General features: G+C 39.6%; 4 protein-coding genes across 11 annotated transcripts in view; 2 read left to right on the top strand and 2 right to left on the bottom strand.

The window, feature by feature from the left end:
• The first annotated feature begins 43 nt into the window (after nucleotides 1-43).
• Nucleotides 44-1,591, top strand: LOC103704738 (uncharacterized). The gene has a single exon (XM_008788151.4). It carries the CDS (start codon nucleotides 359-361, stop codon nucleotides 1,367-1,369), a length of 1,011 nt encoding a protein of 336 aa, XP_008786373.4. The 5' UTR covers nucleotides 44-358; the 3' UTR covers nucleotides 1,370-1,591.
• Nucleotides 1,592-4,086: 2,495 nt separating this feature from the next.
• Nucleotides 4,087-9,926, bottom strand: LOC103704677 (NADH dehydrogenase ubiquinone 1 alpha subcomplex assembly factor-like protein (DUF498/DUF598)). 2 transcript variants are annotated; one of them, XM_008788071.6, is made up of 7 exons: nucleotides 9,752-9,924; nucleotides 9,537-9,608; nucleotides 8,830-8,946; nucleotides 8,349-8,383; nucleotides 5,642-5,742; nucleotides 5,341-5,441; nucleotides 4,087-4,361 (listed from the first exon to the last, which is right to left on the bottom strand). In XM_008788071.6, the coding sequence occupies exons 1-7, from the start codon at nucleotides 9,859-9,861 to the stop codon at nucleotides 4,358-4,360; spliced, it is 540 nt and encodes a 179-aa protein (XP_008786293.4). In that variant the 5' UTR covers nucleotides 9,862-9,924; the 3' UTR covers nucleotides 4,087-4,357. The 2 variants fall into 2 exon arrangements, with proteins under 2 accessions (XP_008786293.4, XP_017697640.4); XM_017842151.5 differs by lacking the exon at nucleotides 4,087-4,361 and adding an exon at nucleotides 4,421-4,739 and having other exon boundaries at nucleotides 9,752-9,926.
• A 111-nt stretch (nucleotides 9,927-10,037) lies between these two features.
• Nucleotides 10,038-12,333, top strand: TOM2B (tobamovirus multiplication 2B). 5 transcript variants are annotated; one of them, XM_008788068.5, is made up of 6 exons: nucleotides 10,038-10,224; nucleotides 10,529-10,594; nucleotides 10,682-10,746; nucleotides 11,687-11,714; nucleotides 11,841-11,908; nucleotides 12,042-12,333. In XM_008788068.5, exons 1-6 carry the CDS (start codon nucleotides 10,093-10,095, stop codon nucleotides 12,166-12,168), a joined length of 486 nt encoding a protein of 161 aa, XP_008786290.3. In that variant the 5' UTR covers nucleotides 10,038-10,092; the 3' UTR covers nucleotides 12,169-12,333. The 5 variants fall into 5 exon arrangements, with proteins under 5 accessions (XP_008786290.3, XP_088580017.1, XP_088580016.1 ...); XM_088723891.2 differs by lacking the exons at nucleotides 11,841-11,908; nucleotides 12,042-12,333 and adding an exon at nucleotides 11,992-12,033 and having other exon boundaries at nucleotides 10,039-10,224; XM_088723890.2 differs by lacking the exon at nucleotides 11,841-11,908 and having other exon boundaries at nucleotides 10,040-10,224.
• A 2,616-nt stretch (nucleotides 12,334-14,949) lies between these two features.
• Nucleotides 14,950-26,558, bottom strand: part of EMB2411 (DNA replication helicase) — a 35,897-nt gene continuing 24,288 nt past the window's right edge. For 2 of the 3 annotated variants that reach the window (XM_039126526.3, XM_089923601.1), the window contains exons 27-34: nucleotides 23,112-23,189; nucleotides 22,946-23,038; nucleotides 22,697-22,834; nucleotides 17,227-17,266; nucleotides 17,074-17,147; nucleotides 16,835-16,969; nucleotides 15,652-15,771; nucleotides 14,950-15,246 (exon numbers count right to left, since the gene is read on the bottom strand). In XM_039126526.3, coding sequence (XP_038982454.3) covers nucleotides 15,082-15,246; nucleotides 15,652-15,771; nucleotides 16,835-16,969; nucleotides 17,074-17,147; nucleotides 17,227-17,266; nucleotides 22,697-22,834; nucleotides 22,946-23,038; nucleotides 23,112-23,189 — 843 coding nt within the window. In that variant the 3' untranslated portion in view covers nucleotides 14,950-15,081. Of the gene's footprint in view, nucleotides 15,247-15,651; nucleotides 15,772-16,834; nucleotides 16,970-17,073; nucleotides 17,148-17,226; nucleotides 17,267-22,696; nucleotides 22,835-22,945; nucleotides 23,039-23,111; nucleotides 23,190-26,558 lie in introns of those variants that run through there. The other variant, XR_016395612.1, reaches the window with a different exon arrangement.

The raw sequence follows: 26,558 nt of genomic DNA, 5'->3' as shown, positions 1-26,558 counted from the left end.
TAGGGACGTGGAAGTACTTTGTTTGTCTTAAATATTGTTAATGGGCCTGGGTTGTCCTTTTTTTCTTGCCGAGAAATGTAGTCCCATCAAATTTTATTTATTTTTTTGTCTTAAAACTATTGATTTGATGTTAAGCTACATGGCTTAATCATATTATCTCCCAGAAAAGCCCACACCGCCCACCCATTTCCAATAAGACCGGCCCGTGAGGACACAATGGTTGAATAATCTGGGCTGGGCTGCCTGGGCCTGCCGAGCAGCCGTAGCAACGTGCGAAGCATGTTGGAGGCCGTCATCGAACTACTGGCTGAGCTACCAATAACAACAGTAGCTTCCGAAGATTTAGACAGCAGGAGAGATGAAGGCGTCGGTGAAGCTCCGGGATGAGGAGCACAAGAGCCCTCTCCTCCGCGCCAAGCTCCCCCTCTCCGCCCTCGGCTTCCCTCTTATCTCCTCTGCCACCGCCGCGGGCGACCCCCACGACCTCTCCTTCCAACTCCGCACCGCCCTCCCCGGCGGCCCCTGCCTCCGGCTCTCCTACCGCCCCCACCCTTCTTCCCTCCTCTACTCCCCGTTCTCCCTCACCCTCAAGTCCGGCGTCGGCCTCTGGGGCTCCCCCGACCGCTCCCCCCTTCTCATATCTGCTCACTTCTCCCTCCCCTCCGCCGCCGCCGGCAGCGGAGGCGGCGGCGGAGTCCCTGTCTACCCTTTATTCTCCATCCAGGTCAAGCCCCGGATCGGCAACTTCTCCTTCAAGAAGACCGCCGTCTCCTCCTCCCCCTCCTCCTCCTTCAGCTCCAACCCTAATCCTAATCCTCTCAGGGAAAATGGCGGCGGGATCGACCACCCGCTACCGCTGGCCCCGAGAGACTGGTCATACCTCGAGGACCTACTCTCATCCGGCGTCGCAGTAGCGGCTACGACGACGCTGCCGATGACTGGCCGGGCCGCTCTGAAGCTCCGGTGGGGGGTGAACTTCCCGGCCGGAACGGCCTCGTCGGCGGTGGGTTCTGGGACCGGGTGGAGGCGACTGCCGTACCTGACGGTGGACAAGATCAGCATTGAAGCTGCGGAGAATGAGGAGAGAGAGTTGAAGAAGCCGGCCATGGCAGTGATTGGTGATGGGGATTCAGAGGCGACGAAAGGTATGTGCTTTTGGATGAGGAAGGAGGTGAAGGAGCTTCAGAGGGAGAATACGATGATCAAGGATAGCATTGAGCAGGTCTGGAGGAAGGTTTTGGACAGCAGGTGCAGCGGGATGGAGGGCTCTCGAGGTGGTGGATTGGATGTTAGGAGGAGTAATGGAAATGGACTTAGTTGCAGGGGACTGGAGAAAGGAGGAAGCCAACGGAGGGGGGGTTCCAGGTGATGAAGCTATTCGCACCAGAACGAGCACTGCCACCAGAAGCCAATAGCAACTGTGGTTCGGTCTCTCTAAACTTTAATCTTTCTTCGATTTTTACTATTGCTGAATTGTATCTTTATTTTCTTAGGAGCTGTGTAAGTGCTAGTAGAATAAATTTGGATGACTTTGTCCATGATTTTGGTGATTGAAGAGAAAAGACCACCTTATATGCATGCTAATTCCAAATGAGTTCCTTTTTTGTTAAGTCTTCTTGTTATCCCATATGGACTGCAACATTATTATGCACAAGAACAGATAAAACATGGATGGCATGAGGAATGATTCTTGTGAATTATAATTGGCAAAGTAACACTCATCTTGAAACTCAAGTGTGAAAGGTGATTTTAGGAGGGCAGCTGGGTAGTGGTAATAAGAGACGAGAAAAAAGGCATTTGGGTGGGTGGTTGTGAATTATGATCGTGGGAGAGGTACATGAAGATCGGGCAGACTTTTATGGTGAAGTAAAAAAGAAATTAGTTACTTTTTCTGAAGTTAGAGAATTAAATTTTGATACCTCGAACCACTTAAAATATGGTGAAGCCTGAGAATGCTAGACTGTGTCTCTTCTACAGAACAAAGCCCATTGTATACTTGGTGCAAATTCAAAAAGACCATGAGCTCGGTATTACCCATGGACATTTCAAAGATGGTTTGAAAAAAGAAGGTCGACTATTTAGTCACATTATAGTGATCAAACCAAGGAGGATGTTCATGAAGAAATTTCTTGGTATTTGTAAAATGCCTTTGAAAATCTTGGGCAGTTGGATATCCCATCTTCCAGAAGATAGTAATTACAAACATTTCTTCACTACAAGTAGCAACCTTATTCAATGTAGATTAATCTTCTTTGTTGTTTAATCATCATCTCGTCCTGCTCCTTCACTCTTCCAGAGGTAGGGGTAGATAAAGACACCATCAAGCTAGAAAGGAGATTACTGAAAGGAAATGGACTTGCGCTTTCATTATTTGGGGTTCTCACAGATCTGCAATTGATCTACCATTTCCTGTAACTTGGTGGCAATCTGAAAATTGGAGTTTCTGTTGCTACATTTAGTCTCGGTGACTCTTCTAGACTTGGGATAGGTGCAATGCTTTGCAGCACTCCTAATCTTGGAGTCGATTCAACCTCCAAAGTCAGAGGCTGGTTCAATTCCTTCATCAAATCTCGGTGGCATGCTCGGACTTGAACTACGTTCAGCTACTCTTCGAAAGCTCGATGATACTCCTATACCAGAATTTGGGTCAACCCCTCCATCATAATTTGGTGGCGTTTCTAACATTGTATTTTGTTCGGCACCGCCATCAGAGTGTGGTGACACCCCTGAACCAAAAAATGGTTCAATTCCTCCATTATCAGAGCTTGCTCCAGTTACTCTGCTAGAACTTTGGGGCGCTCAGGAACTTGGAGTTGGTTGGACTCTTTCATCAGGGCTAATTGGTGGCATTCCTACACCAGGATTAAATCCGATTCCATCATCATCGTCAGATGCTAATTCTTCTTTGTCAAAGCTTGGTTGCGCTTCTGTACTAGTTGCTGATTTTGGTCCTACATCTGGTGGAGCTGGTTGGACTCCATAAAAACTTTGACATTGCTCCACAACTAGCATCTGGTTCAACTGCTCCATGCTCCATCAAAATTTGGTCGCACTTCTAGACTGCGTTTAGGCTCACTTAGCCACCAGGTGGTATTCCCAACTTCTCCATCAAAACCTAGGCTAGCACTTGGTTCAATTCCTCCATCAGAGCTAGATGCTGGAGTTGGTGATTCCTCCATTGCTTGGAACTGGTTTGATAGTTCTATCAGCATTTGGGATGGTGGGATTTTTCACTGCCATGGAGGCAGTCATATGAAAAGGCCTGGCAGAGGGGTCGAGGTTGTGAGGCGCTTACGTATGATCAGTCCCCTGTCGAGGTAGTCCTCTTACTTTCTCGTTTTCCCCCTACCCCTTCTTTTATTATTTTTTCTCCATCATGCATCCAAACAGTGTGATATTGAAAGTTCAAATCAGTGTGATATTGAAAGTTCAAATCCAGCTACCTCGGACGAGAGCGGAAGGTCAAAGTCATGCCGTTAATGGTTACGAGTCCATAGTTCTTGGACTAGATATTGAGAACCGTTAGGCGAATGGTGCTGTAGGTAGATGGAAGTTGGGCTTGCGTCCCAAATGGCATCTGGGAGAAAAAAGGATCGCAGAGAGCGGATCCGATGGAAGTTGGCCTGTAGGTAGGATGGTTTTCTACAGGCCATTCGTCCTTGCTCCCTGAAACAAACATAGAAGTTTCTCTTTCTAAAATGCCTGTGCATCATGGCAATCCAAGAGAATTAAACAGCCGAGAAGCTTGGTAGGATTAAAAGGTGCAAACTTTCGGTAAATCAATTGTAAATGCGATACTCGAGATCAGTTAGAAACCCAAATGACAGTCCGATGGCAGTTGAACCGAGAAAGGCTGAGAGAATGGATGAAACAAGATAAATAAATGGGCCTTTGACAAATTAATAACCATCATATGAATGAAACAGACCACAAAGCACATACAGCTAGAAAAAGCCGAGTCAAAAGCGAGATACGCCGGTAGAATGTTTGGTGCTGGGGATGAAGATTCCCCAATAAAATCACTGATGTGCATCAACGATTGCACGGTCTGAGAGCAGCGTCAAAAGCATCAGAAATGTGCACGCCTTGAGACATGTAAATTTATTTTCAAGGGTAAAAATAATAGGTGTGAGAGTTGATTGGGGGTAGAAAAAAAGTTAACCAGACTAGCCGCATCTAAGCATTTCTTTCTTGCCGTCTGCCCAGAACAATCATACTTAAAAATGTCCTCAGACTCCCGAGAAAACATAAGCATCAAAAAGATAATTGATCAAGAGGAAAGGACAATTTTTATCTTCGGCCAGGAAAGGAAACGGCATTGCAATGTGGATACAGCGCCAGGATATCCTTGGTCGCTTCACCTGGAAAGAACGAGTCATCACAATCGGCAATCAAGAATATCAAAATATTTTAAAAAATGTTAAAGAACTCCTAAGAGATACGATATGAAATTATGTGTCGGTTTAAAGTTTGTAGAAGAAGATAAGATCTTGTAGCAAACGGGTTTGTAGAAAGACATGTTCTAAAAATACATAGGCTACAGATTGAAATAGCAAAAGCAAAGATCTGATACAGATGGAATATAGTTTGGAAGAAGTTGCAGGCCTCTTGCACCAGCCTATCTATTTTTATATAGAAAGATGGTAGAATATTTTAAGGGCGGTGGCGCATGAGAATTGTTTCAGAACCTCCTTTAGTATCATAAGTAACAGGTGCAGTTTGTCATACATTCATGTCACCTACATCATCAACCAAACTAACTATTCAGTGGGGAAAAAAAATAATTGTAGTATACAAAAAAAGTTATACGACGTGAGAAATATAGCAAATAGTTCCTGGATTATCTTTTGTGACCTTTAATAATTCAACAGCATAATTGAAGATCATCTACTCTATTGCATGTTTAGTCTATTCGCCTCTAAGTTGGCTAACAACATTATCTATGCCACATCATTAGTCACATCCTATGTCAAGCCATCATCATGTTTTTCCCGCTAGTACATGTTCTTGTATCAAATCATCTCTTGCTCTCTCTCCTAAATTCATGAAAATTCTCAGTTTGGTGTCCAAGCCCAACCATGCAGGCATCCTTATGCTTAAAGGCCTTAACAGATGGTGTACCACTATGCAAATCCAGAAGGAATTGTTGTTTCTTTTGAAGTAAGATGTGAGTTTTCAGTGCACCAAATTTCAAAAATAACCAATTTTTACCTGACTAGAATATCATCCTTCGAAATATTGGCTCTATGATTGTATGTAAATAATCTCTCCAGTGTGCTAGGCATAAGCAAAAGCTTTGTGAGGTTACAGAATTTTGTAAGGGTAGATTAAGATCCTTACATGGTAGATGAAGATTCTGAAGTAGTTCCATAGGGGAGAAGTGCAGCCGCCACCGGCCTTCCTTCCTCGTTTAATATATTGTAAGTAGAAGCAGCATTTCTCTGTTAAACAAATTGGAAATTAAGGTAAATAAAAGAATCACTTGAAAGGTGCATCGAATAATGATGAAGAATCATAATATAATAAAAAGATAATCATAATTCACAACAAGAATCCAATATTTCTGGTGATTTTGACTGCAACAACAGTAAAAACAGGGGCTACTAGAAAACTTAGTAAACATTTGAATAATAATTAATACCGAATCAATTGCTTCCAATTTCATTCCTGTAGACCGTATGAAGCGACGGAGCTCAGGGTTCACTGGCTCAATGTGCCTTCCACAGCCAAGAATCAGAATCTCTGAAAGAAACATAAGACAAATGTAATGCAAAAGATCAAAAAAAAAAAAAAAACATAAGGCAAGAAAATCATTACATAATAAAGAATCAATAGATGACAAGATGTGAATGAGATAGATTACACAAAATGCAGACACTAAAATGAGAGGAAATTTGCAAACAAATTCCATTAAAAAAGAAATTTTCATTAACATTTTTTTTAAAAAGGAACATTATAAGATTTCAGTTACTGAGTCTAGAAATAAATTTGTCATCTTACTACAAAAAAATTAGGCATATAATACATTTCTGATTAATTAACAAGGCCATCAAGCACAAAACGTATTTCTACAGAAGAATATATCAGCAATAACTAGAGGTAGCTGAACTCAGCAAAATTGCTCGGTCGCACAAATGCATGAAGCTAGATTGACAGTGAAAAGAACTAATCCAGGGCAGGCACTATTAATTCAACAACAATTGTTCATGAAGAAACATAACTGTGTTTATCGAAATGTGGCGATATAGAGAATATCATTGGTCACTGGCTTAGTTTCTTAATACAGGAAAGCTTATAATAGTTCTACGTAGATATCTAGACCAGTCAAGCAAATTCTGCTGGATCAGAGTTGCAAACTAGTGGTACTTGTTCATGGATGATGGATCATCTCTCAAAAGTACAGAAGCCATAAGGGCATGCAATCTGGATGTCTATGTAGATCCGATCAGTTGCTCTCCTGGCTTGCCCATGAACAGTGGAGTTGGCGGAGCACTAATTTCTGATCGGTGATTTAAAGCCCGGTTTTAGACACTGCCCATTTTGTTTCCTGGGACATGGGTCAGCAGTTCAACTGCAGATTGACCCTTCTCCATGGTCCAACTGACCGACCCAACCCTCCCCCGCCAAAATTGCCGATTCACTCTATCCTTGTTGCCTCAACCCAAATGAAGGAGGAGAGGAGATGCTCCTCTCTTCTTCCTTCTTTGGATCTGGCCAACGGCAAACCCTTTGCACCTGCCACCTCAACCCAACAAAGTAGAAAAAGAGCTCCTCATCAAATCTTGACAAGGAAAAGGATCTCCCTCCAAGATCTGATCAACATTATATCTCCATAATCTTCACATTTCCCCTACCTTTCCTGATTTGAAAATTGATACCAAGCAGGTAAAGAAAAAAGCCCCCAAAGTGGGTGGTTCACATGGTCAAACTACTCTGGTCAGAGATGTACGTATTAGTTGACTCGACCTGTAATAGCTGGCAGATGACAAGTTAAGCTGATTAACTTGATTCTGAAACCTCTTATTATAATAATAATAAAGAAACAGACCGTATTTAATAAAAAAAAATCTGTCTCGACCGAAAATGACATTGTTAATTCATAAAAGAATAATACTTTATCAATGCATTTGAATCATCAGCATGAAAAATCTGTGGAGACCTTAAGTCATGGTCATAATTTATGTCTTATTTATTCATTCATGGAATCCGAGTGTTTCATACTCTTGCACCTAGAGAAGGAGGCAAGGAAAAATATATGGAAGTATTTAATCAAAATTATTCATCTACATGTGCACTATATCTGTACCTTACGTAGGTAGACGAATACATATCAAGTTTTAGATAAGTCGAAAGGAAAAGAAAAAAAAGCAAGAAAGCAAAAGATGGGTCAAAGATGAAGAAAACAATGGGGAAGAGAAGCTAAAAGGAAAAAAAGAAAGAAAGAGAGGAAGGGAAAGGTATAAAATCACTTCTCTTCTCTAGAGAAACTCCTTTCAATAGCTTTCATCAGAATATTAGTCTAAGTTCATTCTCAACCCTTCAGCCTTTCTAGAAAATTAAGATCACCATATATAAGGCCAATTGTGGATGCAAGTAGATGCTGCTCCTTCAGAACGTTATTTGAATAACAATAACTTGAATAGCTGGCTCATTATGATATGCTAATTCATGCACAAAATCTACATAAAAATTCTGAAAATACATAAAAGATAAACAAGAACCTAAAATATGAAAGTCCATAAACACAGTTATTTTTCACGTGCATATAGTTGTTTATTCAATATTACAGATGAGTTACCCCAGTATCTAAATAGTACATTGCATCTTAGAAAGCATCTGGTGTTACAGTGTTGTCTAGTTCATTTCCCTAATATGGTGACAGTGTTATTATATGAATATTAGAATGACAAAGTTGTCCTTCTCATTCTACTTCAGGTTTCTAGTACTAGTTTGTTAATAATTTATGGCTGCTAACTAGAGGATTTGTGTTTTATCTTTTCCATGTTTCCTTATTTTCCTTAAAATGTTGGATCGAACTTTTATTTGAGTACAGTTCACCCACATCCCTGTGAATAGATGTACACATTCACATTTCTAACCTGCATGATATAGCAACTGACATATTCATGCACATATAGATGGTATTTTAGATCTTATTTTTCTTTTTTAGAGAGAACAATCCCCCCCCCAACACACACACACGCAAAAAAAAAAAAAGAAGAAAAAAAACAAACAAACAAACTATGAAGAACCCAATCAGCTTTTAGTTGCAACAATAACATGACCATCTAGAAATCAGTCAATTGCAGGACAGCATGATAAAGAGAAAATGCTTGCAGAACAAATACCTGGAACTGGCCGCAGAATTTGGAATATGGATAAACTGCACTTGTTCCCAAAAAAAAATCCAAGAATTAGTAACTTGTTAAAATGACTTAATTTTTTTTAACTCAGACATATTGAACAACCAAATTCCAGCGTCTGTCCAAAAATAATTGCATAAATTGCAGGTGAAGAAACATACATATGGTATTAGCTAGAAGGTCAAGAACTAGGACACAAGAACCCAGATACCTATATGATTAATAAAATCAGTAAGAAATTATAATATATTGCTACCCAAAGAATAAAAATAGTAAATGCCATCATGACCAGACCAACTTCCAACTTAGCAAGGACAAGTGAATTCCTGTCTTGTGAGCTACCTGACTATATGACATACAGATAAATGAAACAAACCACCACATGGCCAGAAATCACCTCTTAAAAATATAATAGATAAGCAACTTTCTGTTTTGATGATAATAGATAAACAACTTTGAAACCCACCTTTCACCAGTAATCTCTGAAAATTTTTTTGGGGCCCATGACATAACCTTGTTCTCTACAATAAGCAAGCTCCCCTCATACTCTACACCATTAACTGTAAATCCTGTGTCAGAATACCTAGAAAAAGGAACAGACTTAGAAAAGAACATTTAATCTCGCAAAGAGATACCGAAGTAGCAGATAAAGAGTGATCAAATTCTCCAAAATCAAATATTTATCGTCTCTACATCATATTGTTCCCATGGAAGGCTTGATTTGAAATGACATTTGCTAGTCTCGATCAAACATCATCTTCGCTATTAGAAAGCCCAATTGACTCGCAAGAACTTGGAGACATCAAGAAATTATAATTAAGATTTCATGTTCTCACCTTTTACCTAAAAATCATAACTTTCTCATAACCCTAAATTTACCAAACACAATAAAAGTCACTTACTATAATTTGTCACTGAAATTTACAGAAAATTAACTAGATCAACAGAGAGTAAGGCTAAATTCACTCACAAGAAGAAATAGAATCATTAAGAACCTATAATTAAGCTTTCCTCTTTTCTCCGTTAACATAAAAAATCATAACTTTCTCTTAAACCCTAATTTTATAATTCCATAAATGTATCAAAATATCTCACTGAAATTAATATCAAAAATATTTGAAGAAAAAAAGGAAAGCAAAGATCATCAGAATATAATGATATGGGATAAAATACCGTTGGAAGCGAAGTTGACCTTCAGGCACGTTGTCGATGAGATTTATCTGATCATACAGAGAAAACGTGCGCCTGATCATGATCAAACGAAAGTTTAGGACAAGAACAACGTTCCTTAAAAATTAAATCTAAAAAATAAACTATTTAATCCCTAAAAGAACTCAAATAATCAAAAAAGAAGAAGATAACAGACGATGAGACGGTGAAGTCGAAACCTGAGCGAAGGGAGGGTTTGATTGGAGGGTTTTAGGGTTTCTTTCCGAAGCGTCTTCACAAGATACGGCAACATCGACGCCACCTTCTGCCTTCCACTCCCTCCCACCATCCTCTCTCTCTCTCTCTCTCTCTCTCTCTCTGTGAGGGTCAGGAACAGCCATCGTTGGGCTTGATAAAATGCGAGGTAGTATGTTTCTAGAAATGCGATTCCCGTTTCACGTTCCCGTTTCCCGTTATTGTAAATCGACTCCCGTTAGTGTGTAAATCGTTTCACGACCTGTTCTCATCTTATAACCAACTGTTAGGAGAGAGTCCGGCGGTAGGAGATAGAGAGGGGGGGATGGCGACGACCGGCGGCGGAGGTGGGAGTCGGGAAGGGAGCGCGAAGGCGACGGCGGCGGATCAGATCTGCCAGGCGGTGCAATCGACCTCCAATCTCCTCCACCTCATGCAGGACTCCTCCCCCTCCCAGGTAATCTCTCCCCTTCTTCTTTCCCCTTCCCTTCTTTCTTTTCTTTTCCAGGTAATCTTGCTTGCATGTGTCTTTAAATACATGGCCGATGCACGAGATGCAGCAGTCGCTGGTGATAATAAAAACCAGGCCATGTCTTGGTGGTTTAACTGCTCTTGCAGCAGATAAAAATGATGGATTTTGCCGGTCTTACCATTAGAATTTATAAAAGAATTATGTTCATGAATTTTGGAAACAACATTATGTTCAGAGAAAGAAGATCCTATAGTTGGATCTTATCTTGGATTTACCATTCTACTTGCAGGCTCACCTAATAAAGCTCCCTAAGAATCTCTTGGCCAAAGCTTCTACTGTCAAGAACACAGGGCAAGTATGTCACTGATTAGCCGAGATAAATATGAAAGAATTTCATCTGAAAGCTTCTAAAGTTTTGACGTTTAGCTGCTTGTGTCATTAGGTGTTAGAGCAACTTCCTCAGGTCATTTCATCTTTGGATGCTTACTTGGAGGACAGTTTACAGAGGTTGGTCCTCCCTCCCCCCCAATGTATGTATATATATGTAAAGATGGAGAATTCATCAACCTAGTTATTAAGATAATGAAAATTGTTAACCTTCACTTTGCATTTTGGCAATTTAACTCGTTTGATACTTTTCCTTGTATTAAGTAGTAAATTGTAGGGTTCCTCAAGTTTGGTAAACATATACAGATGTGTGTTTTTGTGACAACTTTCAATCTTTAAGGAATTGACTGTACAGATCTGGAACTCTGCAAAGACCCTTGCATAAGTTGAAGTTCGAGTTCGTCGGAATTTTTAAGAACAAGGCAGGATCCAGAATGAAAATAGTAAATGCATTCCAAGAAGTGAAGTTTTTAGATTTGTAAACTCCAAAAAGAGAACTTCAGAGGTAGATAAGTTGGTGGGACAAACTTATTCGATGAATTATAAAAATTTAGGAGTTCATGAGTGTTCTGGTTTATTAAGCTGTCAGGTGTCTGCTGGATCAAGTTAGGGAGCTGTTTAGTGGGTGCCCCATGCTTGCTAGTGTATTTAGCATAGGCCTCGATAATTCATGATAGCAGCTGAGTGATTTGATTAAGAGTTCGTTCATAAATTGCTAATTCCGACGATCTTGTAATCGGTTTTGATCCATCTGGAAGGTTTCTTTAAAAGCATAATCTATTTGAACTCAGTTGGGTATGCAGCCCAAGCATATTAACTTTCCAAACAATTGAATGAAGTTAATAGATGACAATGCAACTTTATCTTTTCCCTAGCAATAATGTACCTGCGCAACCAATATATTTGGCGATGCACTATCATTATGTTGACTAGACTTCTATGCTTTAATCATCACTTGCTTCTCTCTGTATTGAGCTTTACTGGAGTCATGAAGTCATGCTTCATGCTTCTCTCTTGGGCCCTTGACTGTATATGGCCTTTATATAAGAATGTTCTACAGGAGACGGAGAAGCTCGATACTAGTGAAGGTATGTCATCTCATGTCCTGCTTAAAATGTTTCTTTCTTTTCCCGTCAGATGACAAGGCTGTTAATATTTTAATGTTTGGATGTGATATAATTTTGTGCTGTTAAAAATAATGCCTTTTAACACAGTTCTCAGTGGAAATTTTCCCTTTTCTCAATCAGATGGCAAGCCTATTAATAATTTTTGAATGTTTGGGGTATGATGGAGTTTTGTTTTTGTTCCTTTTTATATTTTTTCAAATTGTCTGTGAAAATTCTTCTTTTTTTTTTTTGATTTTAGGCACTGCTTTTTGGAAGCTTTATTTGATCAATTGTATTTGATTCCTACAGCGCTCCTCATCTGAAGACTGTAACTCAGTTGCTGTCAAATATGGAAACCTCTCAGCTTAGATCTGCATTTCCACCCTATCGACGAGAAGAGAAACAAAAGGATTCCAATTCAGAAAAAAGTTGTTAAAACAATGTAACACCTTTGCAGGTTCTGCACCTGAAAAAATCATCCTCTCATTTTTTTTTTAAATATATTATTCTACATAAGATAACTACACCATTGTCAAGGACCCTGGAGCTATTCCAAGGAGTGTGATATTCTTGTTTGGAATTTATTGTCCCTTCTACTGAACCTGGTGCGCCGCTCTCCACTCTTAATCGAGGGTTGCTGCCTTATTGAGTACTCTACTGCCGCACCGTACTCTACAAGAATAGCATGATAGCTACCCGACTGTGGGTTGCCGAGACACCTCTTTTATGGTTCATAGGAGTTGTGTTTGTGGGTTCCTCCTCCCTAAAACGAGATACACCCAGCTTAGGGGCCTTCGTGGGAATAACTGCGAGAGAAATGAAGTAGAAGGAAATTAGGGTACAATGATGAAATATATAACTTGATGAAATAAATAACTCAATGCATGAAAGTAAAACTATAACTAACATGAGCAATACATACCAGGAGATTGGTAGGGGAAGAAGAAGGTGGAAGTAGTCCCTCAGCCTATCGTCATGCCAAAACCTGCTGCACTCCATCCTCTCCGCACCAAAGCTCAGTCCAGAGCATCTCCATGGCTCGCCTGCTCTCTAGAAAGAGATTTTTGAGTGAAAGTGATGCCCGGAGTGGTAAAGTAGGGGGCATTTATAGTATGCATCCAAGGGGGTGGATAACCTCAGAATCCATTCAAAAATCAAAAAAATAAAGTCATTGATGCTCTTCATCATTGCTCGCCAAGACTTCCTTTCTCATTCTATCTATTAATTTCCCTGCTCTTCATTATTTGGAACTTGGAGTGGATCGTCAGAAAGGCTTGTAATATGGGGATTTTTGCGCGTGCATGTGCATGTGTGTGTGTGTGTGTGTGTGTGAGAGAGAGAGAGAGGTAGATTCTCTCTACATATGCGGGCAGCTGATTCAGGAATGCAATGCCGATGCGAGTCCATCGACCTGCGCGGTCGCTCATCATTTCTCACATTTGAGAAGCGCCAGACCTTTGCTTTGGGATCAATCGTCGAAGAAAGGCCCAGGCCTCCCGCTTAGAGATGGAAAGCTGCATCCAAGGTGTCCATTGCTATCTTATAGTAGACCTCGCCTCCTCATCCAACATCTTTCGGTTAAAGAACAGTACTGCTTTCCTCACATTCCAATTCAAAAAACAAAGATTTCAATCATCTCAAAGTAAAAGTTCTTGTTAAAAAAGCACAATGTCATGTCCGCACCCGCCAATTACAGTTCCATTCCACGCGCCCTTAAGCTTTGGCTCTTATTTACCCCATATTGTCACCATTCCAAGAGAGCGACGCGTGCATGTTTAGACCACCATCACACCTACATGTCACTTTACCCTTGCACGATCGACTTATACATCTCTCAACCTGTTTTAGAGTGGCATTGCCCATGAGATATGTCTTGGTCGATTTACCTTGTTCCACAAGTCGGACCATCAGATCACCATCACACAAACATACAATTGTTGGAACTTAAAGGCGATCCCATGCAATCACCATCCAACAGATCCATCAAAGTACGATTCCACGTCAAATTGCACAGGGGACTTGTCCGACCAATTTAATTTTTCTGCAACAAGCCGGAGAGAACAGTAGTGATCGAGGTCTCATTTGTTCTGTCATTTGAGGCTCATCTCTTTGCCAAAAGATGCTAGGTTCTTCATGACAGACACACGTACGAAGGCACAACATTTTTAAGGAAATTGACACCAAGGCAATGTTGGGATAGGCATCTCATCTCTAAGCATAATCAAAGCATAATCTAAAGTTCTTCATATGACAAAGCCCCAGTCTTCAATAAAGGCCACAAAGCAAAAGGTTTAACTAGCTAGACAAGTTGTTGGGGCAATCTCTAAGCATAATCAAAACTGATACCGGCTGCTTAACTAGCTATCCAAGAATGGTCTCATTAAGTTTTTCCCAAAAAAAGAAAAGAAAAAGAAAACAAGAAAGAAAGGACATAAAGTAAACAGCCATTTAAGCCACAGGGCTGCCAAGAACTACCTCCCAGCTAATTGCTTGGCCAGCGAGCTACCAGAAACTACATCTGAGCTAGCGACCGTGACGTGACCTACCTGGAAACTTGAATGATGTGTTAGCCAGCTGATTCCTTGAGATATTCCAAATATTACAATTATTTAAAAAATAATTAAATATTTATGATTCTTTTGCAATTCATGAATAACTCATTCATGGCACTCTTGCAACTTATTGATTTAAGATATATGTATCATTATTTTTATTTGCCTATCCAAGTGTAACAACACAAAACCTCATTCAAAATTGTTGACTAACAGCTATATTTTAGTTCAAGCCAAAACCTCATCCAAAAAGGCTAGCAAAAATTTATTTTTTTATTCTGACTTTCTAAAAACATTCAGCACCAAACACAATCAAATTTAGTCACACTTACAATGAGCTTGGTCAACCTCAAAAGAACAAGTGCAGCAAAGTGTTATACATAAACCATCGACCCAGCCAGTTCTAATATCTTTTGTAATGATCCAAAATCTCATCCCAAAACTAGCCAGAAGTTATATCTTGGATTTCTTAGTCTCATATAAGCATCCAAAATCTTTTGAGTATACAACCGACGTGACTGGACGTGCACTTAAAAAGCCTCTACTAGGAAACAACCAACTTCCAACAAGACAGCATACAAATTAAAGTCACTTTGGGAAGGCCAAATTATAATTTCTACATGATGGGCAAGATAAAGACTTCCAAGTAGGTTAGAAATCCAAACTGATAAAAAGAAAAATAATACAATTACAGATTGACCACATTGATTAATACAATTACAGGAGTATTGCCTGTTAACAAAATCGCGTTTCGGCATGGGAAAAAAATGTAAACATTTTTTTTGCAGATACATGGATTATAATACACTCATCTGGGAGCACTTCTTCAGCTCTTTCAAGTGGTGGATATCTTTACCTGATATATGAATAATGCCACCTTGCTCGTCCACCTTCTCTATCAGTAGCCTCAGCAACGGAACTCTCGAGAGGGTTTTGCAGGACCCGACCATGATGAGCTTTTTCTGCTCCACAAAAAGCATCATAGAACTCTCAACCTCCGAGCATGTCAAATAAGCACAGGAATGGAAATCATAAAAGAATATGTGCATGACCAGGCTTGCATTTAAGTGAGAAATCAAGATGTAAACAGATATCAGCAGCATTAGCTTTTACAATATGATTAAAATTTACATGTGACAGAAAGATAATCTTGCTAGTTTTCTTTTAGAAGTACCATCATTTAGCATTGACTGGAGTATCGAAATTACTAACAGTCCAGTCTCTAACCATGAACTTAGCTGTGAAATTAACACATGTTGGAAAACATTCAAAATCAGAGTAGTTGAAAATGAAATTAAAAAAAAAAAAACAAGCAGGAAATGAGGGGATTAGATTGGGTCGCCAGAAAATCTGATGGTTCCACCAACCTTCGCACGTGTGAGGGCAACGTTGATCCTGTGCCAATCTCCAAGCAAGGAAGAAGTGCAGGCTTTCGAGTTTTTAGTAGATCGTACAAAAGATAATAATATGCAATCCTTGTCCCTTCCCTGCTCGAACAATACCATATGTGATGTAAGAAATTGATTGAGCCTGGCCAGTGGCACTCAGAAACAAAAAGATCTGGGTCATAACATCAGGTTGAAAACTAAAATCACCAAATGACCGTGTTAAATGAAAACAGTCTAATCTTGCATACTCAACTAGTAGGAATGGGAAAAGGAACAATCCAGCCTACAATAGACAACTTCAAGGCAAGGTACGCTGTACCGATACCAGTAGGCGTACCGGTCGTCTACTGGACCGGTACGGTTTTGGTTCGAACCAGTACCGAACCAACTAGCTCTTCCCCGCGGAAGCGGGTGCACCCAGCCCGAGCCGGAAAAGAAGAAGAGAAGGAGAGAGCGAGTAGGGGAGGGAGGGAGGAGAGGCCTCCGCCACCCACAGAGGGCCACAGGGAGGCGACGGAGCCCAAGGAGGGGGAGCAGCCGCGGAAAAAAAATTTAAGATTTTTAAGTGAAGTCCGCAAGCGATTTACACTTAAAAGTCTCCAAATTAAAAAACTGCAGCCACATCCCCTGTTGCGGAAAGAAACAGGGGATGCGGCCGCAGGCTCCGCACCCCCCCCCCCAACCTCCACCGCCCCCCCGCGGTCCTCCACGGACGGCGAAGGCCTCTTCTTCTCCCTCCCTCCCCCGCTCGCTCTCTCCTTCTCTTCTTCTTCCCCGACTCTGGCTGGATTCGGCATCCATGGGCCCTGCACCGGTTTCCACGACTCCGCCGTACTGGTTATGGCCCGGACCAATACGGTACATGCTGAACCAGCTGATATGTGCCGGCTCAGCATACCATGCTTCAATGCAAGGCACATTCCACTTGAGTGAAAAAGGCATGCTTCAAACTCGACAACAGAACAGTCAGTGACCATCCAATCTTATCATGACACAAATATTGAACACAGTTGATGGGTATTTTATGCTTTAATTTCGTTGTTAACACATAAATAATCAATTAACTGAAGTGACCAATTGGTTGTTGTCAAGAAAACTTTGGAAAATATAACAATCTGCAAGACCCGATGCTTCAAAAATTTTACAAGTTCCAAACTGTAACCTGGTATTTATCAATTGTCTGAACCTCAACAGAAGCACCAACAACTTCTCGAATGAGATTGACCTGAGAGTTGTAAGGGGTAATGATACCAATTTCATCTCCAATGATGCCTATCTTCACTAATTCTCTTGTGATCTGTAAAATAACACAAATGAATAAATTAATTTCAAGTCAGATTTACTAAAATATCAAAGGTAAAGATAGTCATAAAAGTTAGAAATAAAAGTTTAGTTTCATACCTCCGAAATAATAAATGCTTCTGCAGGGTTGTTCACAGTATTGTGTTCTTTTGCCTCCAGAGCAGGCAACTGATCTGAAGGATTTGATTTCAATATCAAGTTCTATTTAGCAAATATACGGTAATCAAATATGAAAACAAAATTCCTACCAACCTGTGTTGATAAAGACAACAGATCTTTTTGGATCCAAAATCTGCATAGTTTAAGAACAACAGCTGGTTGAACAAAAGCAATGTTGAAGGTATAATATTTCATGAACAAGAGCAAAATGAAGCATGTTACTTCAAGCATGATAAAGGCCAAACATACCATGACAACAGTAAACAGCATCCGATATGCATACTTACACATTGTGACATACGGTCAACAGATGCATGCAACTTCTACATTGGATACAAAGTAAATATGCAGTAAAAACTTGGAAGTATTCCAGATACATAAAGCAAAGTTCAAAGAAATGCAATAAAGATGAAGGAAAAATTCCATTCCAGGACTATGGTTTAATTGGCCTTTAAGTTGGAAGGGTCATTTTTTGCTGTTTACAGATTTTCTTGAGGAAAGACTAGGCAAGCCAGATCGCTTCCACTAAGAAAATTAAAGAAGAAAAACAAATACAAAGTTGCAATAGCAGTACAAGAGGCGAGAGAAATAAAGATCATCCAACCACAGTTGAGAGACTTGACTAGTCCAATCTTTGACCAAGCTAATGATGGAACATAGCACTTCTGGAGCTGTACAAAAATTTTCTGGGAAAATTCGGCTGTTTTTTTTCAACCAAATAGTCCAGCAAATGACGGAAGCTCATGAATCCCAACAGACTTTCCATTCACTTTTTTCACAAAAGCACTTTCTCCAGGAGGTCTGGAGATTCGTAACATTGATGGGAAGATAAGTTATCTGAATTCCTTGAACGAAAAAGTTCCATATGGATGCGGAAAAAGCACAGTTGATGAAGAGATAATTGATGATTACTTCTGCACAATGACTAAGTACACAAAGAAAGGGTCCAAACTCCAAATGATATTCCCTTCCCGAGGTTATCTGCAGTCAGAGCTTTTCTTGCTTGATTAGGAGAATAGTGAAAGCTTTGAATTTTCTGGGGTTAGCAGCTCTCAAATGAATTGAGCAATTGGTGCTAGGACGAGTATTGAGTAGTCATTTTTAAAAGTATAGATGCCATTTTTTTCCACTTCTGTAATAGTCCATATGAGGGAGGTTTCAGGTGCTTGTCTCATGCAGATAATAGTACTGGTCAATAAGCATCTCCCCCATCTATGCTATAATTTCAGAGCCTTACCCATAGTACATCTAGCCATGTGAATTTGCAAAACGATCATGAAACTCAATGAGAGCTGTTGTTATCTATATGAAGTTGCCAATAAGAGTGTCGCTGGATCACATGCATGTATTTTCCATGCTATGAATCTATCCCACGACCATCATAATCTTTAATCTGCTGATTACTAGCTTCCAATTACACTCTTCCAGAGATGTAGTAAGGCAATAAGGATCTCCATTGTCTTAGTTGAAAGCCTAAACAGCCTAGATAAGGACTCGTCAATATGTTTACATAGCTTAAACTTTGAATCTCAGCAATATACACATCCTATATGCTGTGCACAGATGCAATCACTCACCCTTTCTATGATTCTCTTAATAGTTGTGTAAATTATGTACATATGATGCCTAGTGTGGTAATCAATGATCACAGAATGAATATCATGCATGTGCAAATATTTGCCTAAGTTCCATAATGTTATCTTCCATTCACACCAGAATTTTCTCCTCATATGTCTACATATGCTATCTTTCCCTAACGGCATGCTGATTCACAAATATTGTGCTCATGCCACTGTTTGCATTTAAAGTGAAGCTAATATTTGTTGGAAAGTAGAATTTTAAAAGATAATTCAAAAAAAAATCCTTTTTTCAGCTTTACCTGTTAATTATTAACCAAGTGATATCTATCCATCCTATGTATCATCATGGTTGTGCATCAGAATAATCTCATAATCCTTTTAAGATCTTAACAAAATCATGCCCGAAAATTAAGCTCTTGCTCATAGCCATTTTATCAATTAAATCATAACAAAAAATCAGTCCCTCTCCTACATATGTAACAAGTACCCTCTTTACCCAGAAAGCCAAACATTTGCTAAACAGTTTCCTCTCTTAAAGCATTATAAGCATCCACCAAACTCTTCTTGAATCAGTCTCCTGTGCATCACAGACAAGATTAGCATATCTCCTATGGTATCTATCAAATCAAGGGTGAGACATTAAGACAGTTGGCACACACCAGAAAAGAATGGTGTGAAAAATTATCAAAAAAGCTACAGAACTAGCACTCTGTGATATCAAAATATATGCAAATTACACGAAAAGGTTACCGTGATAAGCTAGAAAGGCCTATCTTCTTGCATTTTTCTGTGGGATGTTAATGTCTTTTGAACATTCAGACATTATACCGGAACCATCTAAGCAAATATAATGCCCAAGGACATATAGGAAACTTAAGATGATTGCACGTAATACATACCATATACATACTTTTAAACAGGCATGTAGCCGAGCTAGGTCTAGAAGGGGTAGCAAGTATGACCTGCACCAGAGTCTTTTTTTTGGCTCATGATTTAAACCCAAACTCAACCCATTAGCTAACCCAGGTCAGATACATGAACCTTTTTAGACCCAATAGGTCATTCAGGCCAAGACAGTGTTGAGTGTCTTGTTTTGTCTTCGATGGCAAAAATGAAATAACTCCAAAATTCCAACCTCTTGGTGTAGAAACCATGCATGGAAACAACCGAGAGACAGAAACTCTCGTAGAATTTGTCGAGGTGTCGATGTCCTTGATCGAATACAAGTAGAGAGCATGGCTCTCTATACACATCCAAAACAGTGCAGCACAAAGCAATAAAAGCCCATCCACTAGGACACAAAACAAAAGGTCACTAAAAAAGATGAAAAGCTTGGGCCCATGTCTCCACTATATAGTACTAGAGCAACTTCTCTCTAAGAGGATACTTGAAGAACATAATGTGAATGCACCTGTGACATAGTACCATTACTCCAATGGAGCTTCATCTGAAGCTTCATCCTGTAAATAGTAATTAGAGATAGCAATCGGATGGGTCAAGTTGGGCTTGGGCCAGCTCAAATCGGGATTAGGTCAAAAAAAACTCTCAACCCATGCTCATCCCATTTATAATTGGGTTGAAAAATATAGACTCATATCAATGCATTTATCTTATATATACCCACACCTACACACCAACGCATTTAATTTTCCCTCATCAAAAATACATACAACTAAAAAAGAAAACAAAACATGACATTCAACAAGGCCAGATTTGGCTTCAAATATATCATCATAATCGCGGCAAATATAAAAATGTAGGATATATGAAAGTCAAAAGGTAACTAAGGATAAAACTAACTAAATGAAATCTGACATCCTAAAATCGTGTGGCTCACACTGTCCATCATTCTCTATAACTTTTCTAAATGAACCAGATCATATGAAAAAAATTGGAAAACTATCAATCATGTGAGATCTGAGTCTCTGAGAGCAAGTTGGCTCCTGATGGATCACCATGGGCGACCCATCAAGTTACAGGCTAAACCCAAAACAATCCACTTATCATCAGGTTGATTTGGGGTTGAACCAGAAGCAATCCGATTACAAAAAGGACCTGCAAACCCATTTATTTCAGGTGGGTATGTATGCATTGGCAGGTCCAGGTCAGATTTTGCCACACTTTACCATCTTTTAGCCCAACAATGTGCATGATGTACGTGTGGCAAGATAATTTTCTGGAGTTCCTCCCCTACTTCACCCTTAAAAATATCTTAGATGTTCACCTAGACCTTCAATGATAGCTAGATCTGGTATTTTACTGATGCCTCTTTGGTAGATTATTAGTGATCGGTCAGTGCTCAACCGATGACTTCTGCCTCTTGTAGATTTCTTCATTTAAGCAAGGTAATATCTCTCACTTCAATGAAAAGGACAACTGTTGACCAAACCTCACTGTTGCAAAAGTTGATTGACAGCATTGCCCAATCTCCAAATAAGATGTAGGTTTTGGTGCCGCCATTTGTTTGCCACAAAGTCAATACTCTAGTGTATTCCAAGCATTCTTGTACTCCATTAGATGTTGATCATTAGAGTACTAAGTAGCAACCAATAAATTTTTTTTCAAGTGAACAAAACGTGTTCGGTGAAACTCTCATTTTCACATGTCAAATGCCCATTACATCCACAATCTATCACTTCATAGCATCCAATCTACTAATTAGCTCAAACTTTTCTTGAAGAGGGTCTCTCTTTTTTCCAAAAAAAGGTTGATCATGTTCAATCTGCTTTCATTTAGAGAATGAAAGGGAGTAAAAAGGAAAGAGAAAGAAAAAGCAAAAAATGAAAAGAAAGAGGATAGAAAAGAACAGAGACGAATTATACAGGAGGGAGGTCACTTGGAAAACATGATAAATAGAGCAAATAACTTCCAGGAAGAAACGATTTAGTCCAGTCCACCAGCAAAAAACAGATATGGCACGTGTCACTTCACACTTTCATAAGGAGAACCTTTTTAAAAGAAAGAAGAATTGGAAGAGGAAAAAGGAGAGCATACTTAAAAAGAGTATGGATGGAGAATCAGGGGCACACACCAGCCTTCCCTTTATATAGTAGATGTATGTCAATCCCCCTAACGAGAGGGGGGGGGGGGGGGGGGGGGGGGGGGGGGGGGGGGGGAGATCAACTGCCAACAGTTTAATACTTGCAAGGGTGCCAACTCGTTGAGTTCATAAAGTCACTAGCTACTGGATATCAATGACCACGGTTTGATCACACCCACAACTCGATTTCAGTCAGGCTTAACACTGTCCTAGTTTCAGAAAAAATTAAAGAAAAAAATTTCTCTAGAACAGAACTGACTACCACTAAAAAAGTCATCACCTTATGTAGGCAGCAAATATGCAATAAAATCTAAAGAGCAACCCTTCAGTGTTATTAACATGTGCTACAGATACAATTGTGCTCTACTTAAGGCTGATCAAGTGATATATTTGACTTGTTTGATCCACAAGGATATTAAATTGAGACTACACTTGACATATAAATTTAGATTAGCTTTAAAGTTTTTTATGTACTACTACTATGGATATTACCAGCGGTCGTGATCAATTCCTGTCATGTTTAAGTGTCATTCCCATGAGAGAATGATGGGTAGAAACCCTAAAAGCTTGACTTGTAAATTTCAAATCTGACATCATTTTCATGAAAGAGGTCATTAAATTGGTAACCGACCTGAGACTTTTTTAATATTCTATGCCATCTATACCATCAATTTTGCAGCACCTTTCCTTCCAACAGTATTTTATTGAGGCACGAATCCATTAAAAAATCAACTTATAATAGAGGAAAAAACATTTGAAAATGAAGAACTATTAGAAGCGTTGGCAGATTTGGCGGCTCTTGAGAACCATAAATTCATAATTTCAACATTTCTTGCATTTACGAAGCATGTCTTAGTTTATAACTATATACAAGAAGCAGAAACAAAGTTGATTTTCATAGTTTATAAATTCATACGAAAACCAGAAAGAAAGTTGATTTTACCTCCTTTAGCCACAATGGGATGGTTCCTATGCTAGAAAACTTTAGCTTGGCACTTGCTATCTCAGATGAACCACAGCATAATTTGCCCCCATAAATTAGTGCATTTGACAGTTCCATTATACTAGCACACATGCGGTACTGAAAACAAAAGGAAGACCTAGCTCATTAGCTATTCTAGCTTATGATATCAAGCATGGAGAGTCAAGTCATCTTTAATATAAAGAAAAGGGAAACATAATTTGGAGGAACCTGGCACTGCAAGGATGAAATTGCCTCGGGATGTGCTTCTGATAACCTGCAAAACAAGCTAATGCCCATTCCATTCTCCCGAGCCTCTGTACTCTAGGAAAACAGAAAGCAACATCTTTTCAGCAGAAAAATTCGAGAAGTATATAGCATGAAAAATGGAATGAACCTGAACGAGTGGAGGAAGCTGGTAATGGTCCCCAACTAGAACAAATGTTGAGGCAAGCATCAGTGGTCCTAATGATACCTGAAAGCCAAAAAGCATAAAATATGGGAAGTTAATAGGAGAACTGAACAGCTATTGAGTATTATGGTTTGAATCTTCTACCAAACTTATTTTCATGGGTCATAACCAGTACATCATAGCACAACCACAACTTTACATGACAAAATATTTGATAAAATAAAGTACATCATATTGAACTTAAGGGTTTGTCGTCATTACACAAAAAAACAGAACATCTTCATATAGTTAGTGCCTCTATACCATAAAAGGGAAACTCATCAAGACATCAACAAGATCAAGCAAGGAAAAGAAACTCACAGTACAAGCCAAATCTCTGTTTTTTGTATTTTCTTTCTATGATTTCTTCAATCAAAAAATTTAAATATAAATTGAATGGTAAAAATGACTATATGGACTTTGGATAGAACAATATTTTTATACAATAACAATAGAACATTAGTATCACGAGAATCTGAAATTCCAAAAGAAGGATTGAATTGCTAAATAATGTATATGTAAAAATAATCCCAAATTCATGGTTGCTAATAAGGCTGTCAAAAGATTCAAGCTGCTCGAGTTTAGCTCAAGTTGCTCAAGTGCTCAAGCTCAGCTAGAATGTAAGCTTCATCAGGCTAGGTTTGGGGATAATGGAGTTGAGCCTGAACTTGAATCTCCAGCTCAAAACTAATTTCTAGCTGAGCCTAAGAAAGATCTGGCTTGATGAGGCTCAACTCGACAGGACCTAGAATTGGGCATACAATGTGTAAATAAGGGTTTTGGTATAGTGCTTCTAACTTTCCTACGGGTACATAATCTTGACTATAGATTCAAGAATAAGGGGGCTAACATGGATGACCAGATAACCGAAGGTGCAGGTCATCAAAATTGGATTTTTTGTAATTAAATCAAAATATGTCTCTTTTCTATCCCTAACCCCACCCCCCCACCCCACCCCCCCCCCCACCCCCGCTTTCCTAGCCTTCATCTATCTCCGCTTCCATCCTTAGAATCTTGATCAGCAATAAGAAAGGGTAATGTGGCAGCAGCAACAGCGATGACAATGGTAGTCATGGCCTAAACCAGACAGGTGAAGGCACGATTCCGTGGTGTGGTGAAGCAACTGTGGGGGTAGTTCGTGGCTACCAGGAGACCTAGAAGAAGACCCACATTTGGCTTAGTTATCAGTGATGAAAAAGGGGTGGGCAGCACCTACCATGGCGACAACAATGGTCATAGTCGGAGCCCAATAAGTGAAGGAAGCATGATTCCATGATGTGAGGAAGCAGCCAAAAGGCAGTTCACGGCGGAGATCCAGAAACCCTAAAAGAAGACCCACGTCTAGCCCAGCACCTTCGACTCTGCCTATGATGCTGCTGCCTCCACCTCCGCATCCCCAATGCCAAGACCAACTACTCCCACGGTCCTAGCTCCCCTTCCCTCCAGCCCCTCATTTTTCCTCCACCACCCCTGTTGCCATTGTCGGATTCCCCTTCCACCACCATGACCATAATCTAGCCTCTTCCAAACTTCTACTGCCGCAATATGGAGTCCTTCAACGAGCCCCGACTGTCAGCATCACCATTCATCCCTCGATCCTCCCACCTCCGACATCCAGCCAACTAGCTGCCACCCCACAATCAAAGTATTATTGGGGCCAAACTCGCCTTGGCCGAGCATGTGGGAGAGGGAGGCAATAATGCACCAAAGCTCAACCAATTGCCACTTTGTTTCCTAGTATACCCTTTAATAATGAATGGTTGGGATCAATAAAAGAATAATATAAAAGCACCAATAGCAAAACCCTTAGAATAAATCCACCAGCTGATATTTCACGTAGTTACAGTAAGAAATCCGAACCCTCATGGTTTTTCCCTGCGAATATATAGGTCATGTTTAAGGCTTGTTAAATTTTGTAAAGAGAATTTTGGGATTCATATTATATTCTTAGTTTTTTTTGGTACAACGGCGGCTCACACACAACAGGAGTAGGTGCAGCCAACGAAATCAAAAAAAAGGGATAGCACAAAGAATAAGGCGCAGACACGTGGTTCTCCCAGAGGATATTATATTTTTAGTTTACTTTTTATTTTATGTTCTATATTATGGGGGATGATATTATAGAGGTCTAGTTATCATTTTGGGTGCTTGAACATGTGAATCATATATGTATCAGCCCATCTCCCTTCCATACCATTCACTTTGTATTTTGAGCCTTCCATTTATTATCATTCCATCGAAGTACCCTTTCCCTATGCATCATTATCTATTTACATGTACTTCATAAAATACCCTCATTTGTATAAGACTTTCCACCATTATTTATGATAAATCAACATTTTTCCTTTGTTAGGTACATCCTTTCATTTTCCTAGACATTGCATGACAAATCTTCGCATTTTTGGGAACCACAATGCTAGAGTTTTACATATAAACCTCTTTTATAAACTTGTCTTGTGAATCTTGTCACTTTAGTCTTGTATGTTGGAGAATATTTTAATGAAATACCAAGAAGCTTTCCTCTTCGGCCCCAAATTTGTGATTGTTCTACTTTTGTTTAGAGACCTTGGGCTAGTGGACTTTGTGTTCATTATTTGAGGAGGAAACCCTCGGGCTTGTCAAGGTTCATGCTTTTTCACAAGGCTTTGATTAGTGGGCTATTTAAATCATGACATTGTGATGAACTTCAATTTGCATCTCAAACAAGGTCTACTCAAAAACTTATTATATGTCAGGACCCGTGCGAGTGTGTGTTTAGTTCCACATCGATTATTCGCTGAGTAGATCTAGGATACTTATATATGATTAAGAAACCCAAATAATACCTTTCGGTTAGCCTTTTTCGGTGAGGTCCAAAGTTGTGACAAATGGTATCAAAGCAAACTTGGCTTATAGCCTATGTGGGCTACTGGACATTGCAACATGGGTTATCAATAAAAGGTCTACTCATTTCGCTCAACATAAGGTTATCAAGCCAATCAAAATAGGCTTGTTACCAACTCAATTCAAAAGTTGAGCTCAACTAGGCTTTATCAAATAATAAATCAGCAAAGCGTGATCTCAAAACCTCGGCTCCATATTAATCTGTGGGCTTGATCAGACCCACATTGAATCATGCTTGTCTCAGCTACACCCTAGTTTTTCCAAAGAAAATTCATTAGTCCCAAAACCATGAGGAAATATATTTATTAGACCCTTAGAAGATTTATATTGGGTTTCAGGTTTCTACTCCTAGTACAATTACCTAGTGCAAAAGAAACTGAAAAAATGCTAAATCAATTATGTCAATTATTATGTTTCATATCCCAACTTTGATTCCTAAAAGTTTCCATCTCCCTCACCCAATTTCTATCCTAAACCAAGCCTATATTGGAATTGACATGTTCAAGGTTA

This window comes from Phoenix dactylifera, chromosome 6 (assembly GCF_051530095.1).
Source record: "Phoenix dactylifera cultivar Ajwa chromosome 6, Ajwa_hap1_PhDact_Kaust_v1.1, whole genome shotgun sequence".
Taxonomy (NCBI): domain Eukaryota; kingdom Viridiplantae; phylum Streptophyta; class Magnoliopsida; order Arecales; family Arecaceae; genus Phoenix; species Phoenix dactylifera.
The sequence above is the reverse complement of the archived record's forward strand: the minus strand, read 5'-3'. Positions and strand labels throughout refer to the sequence as shown.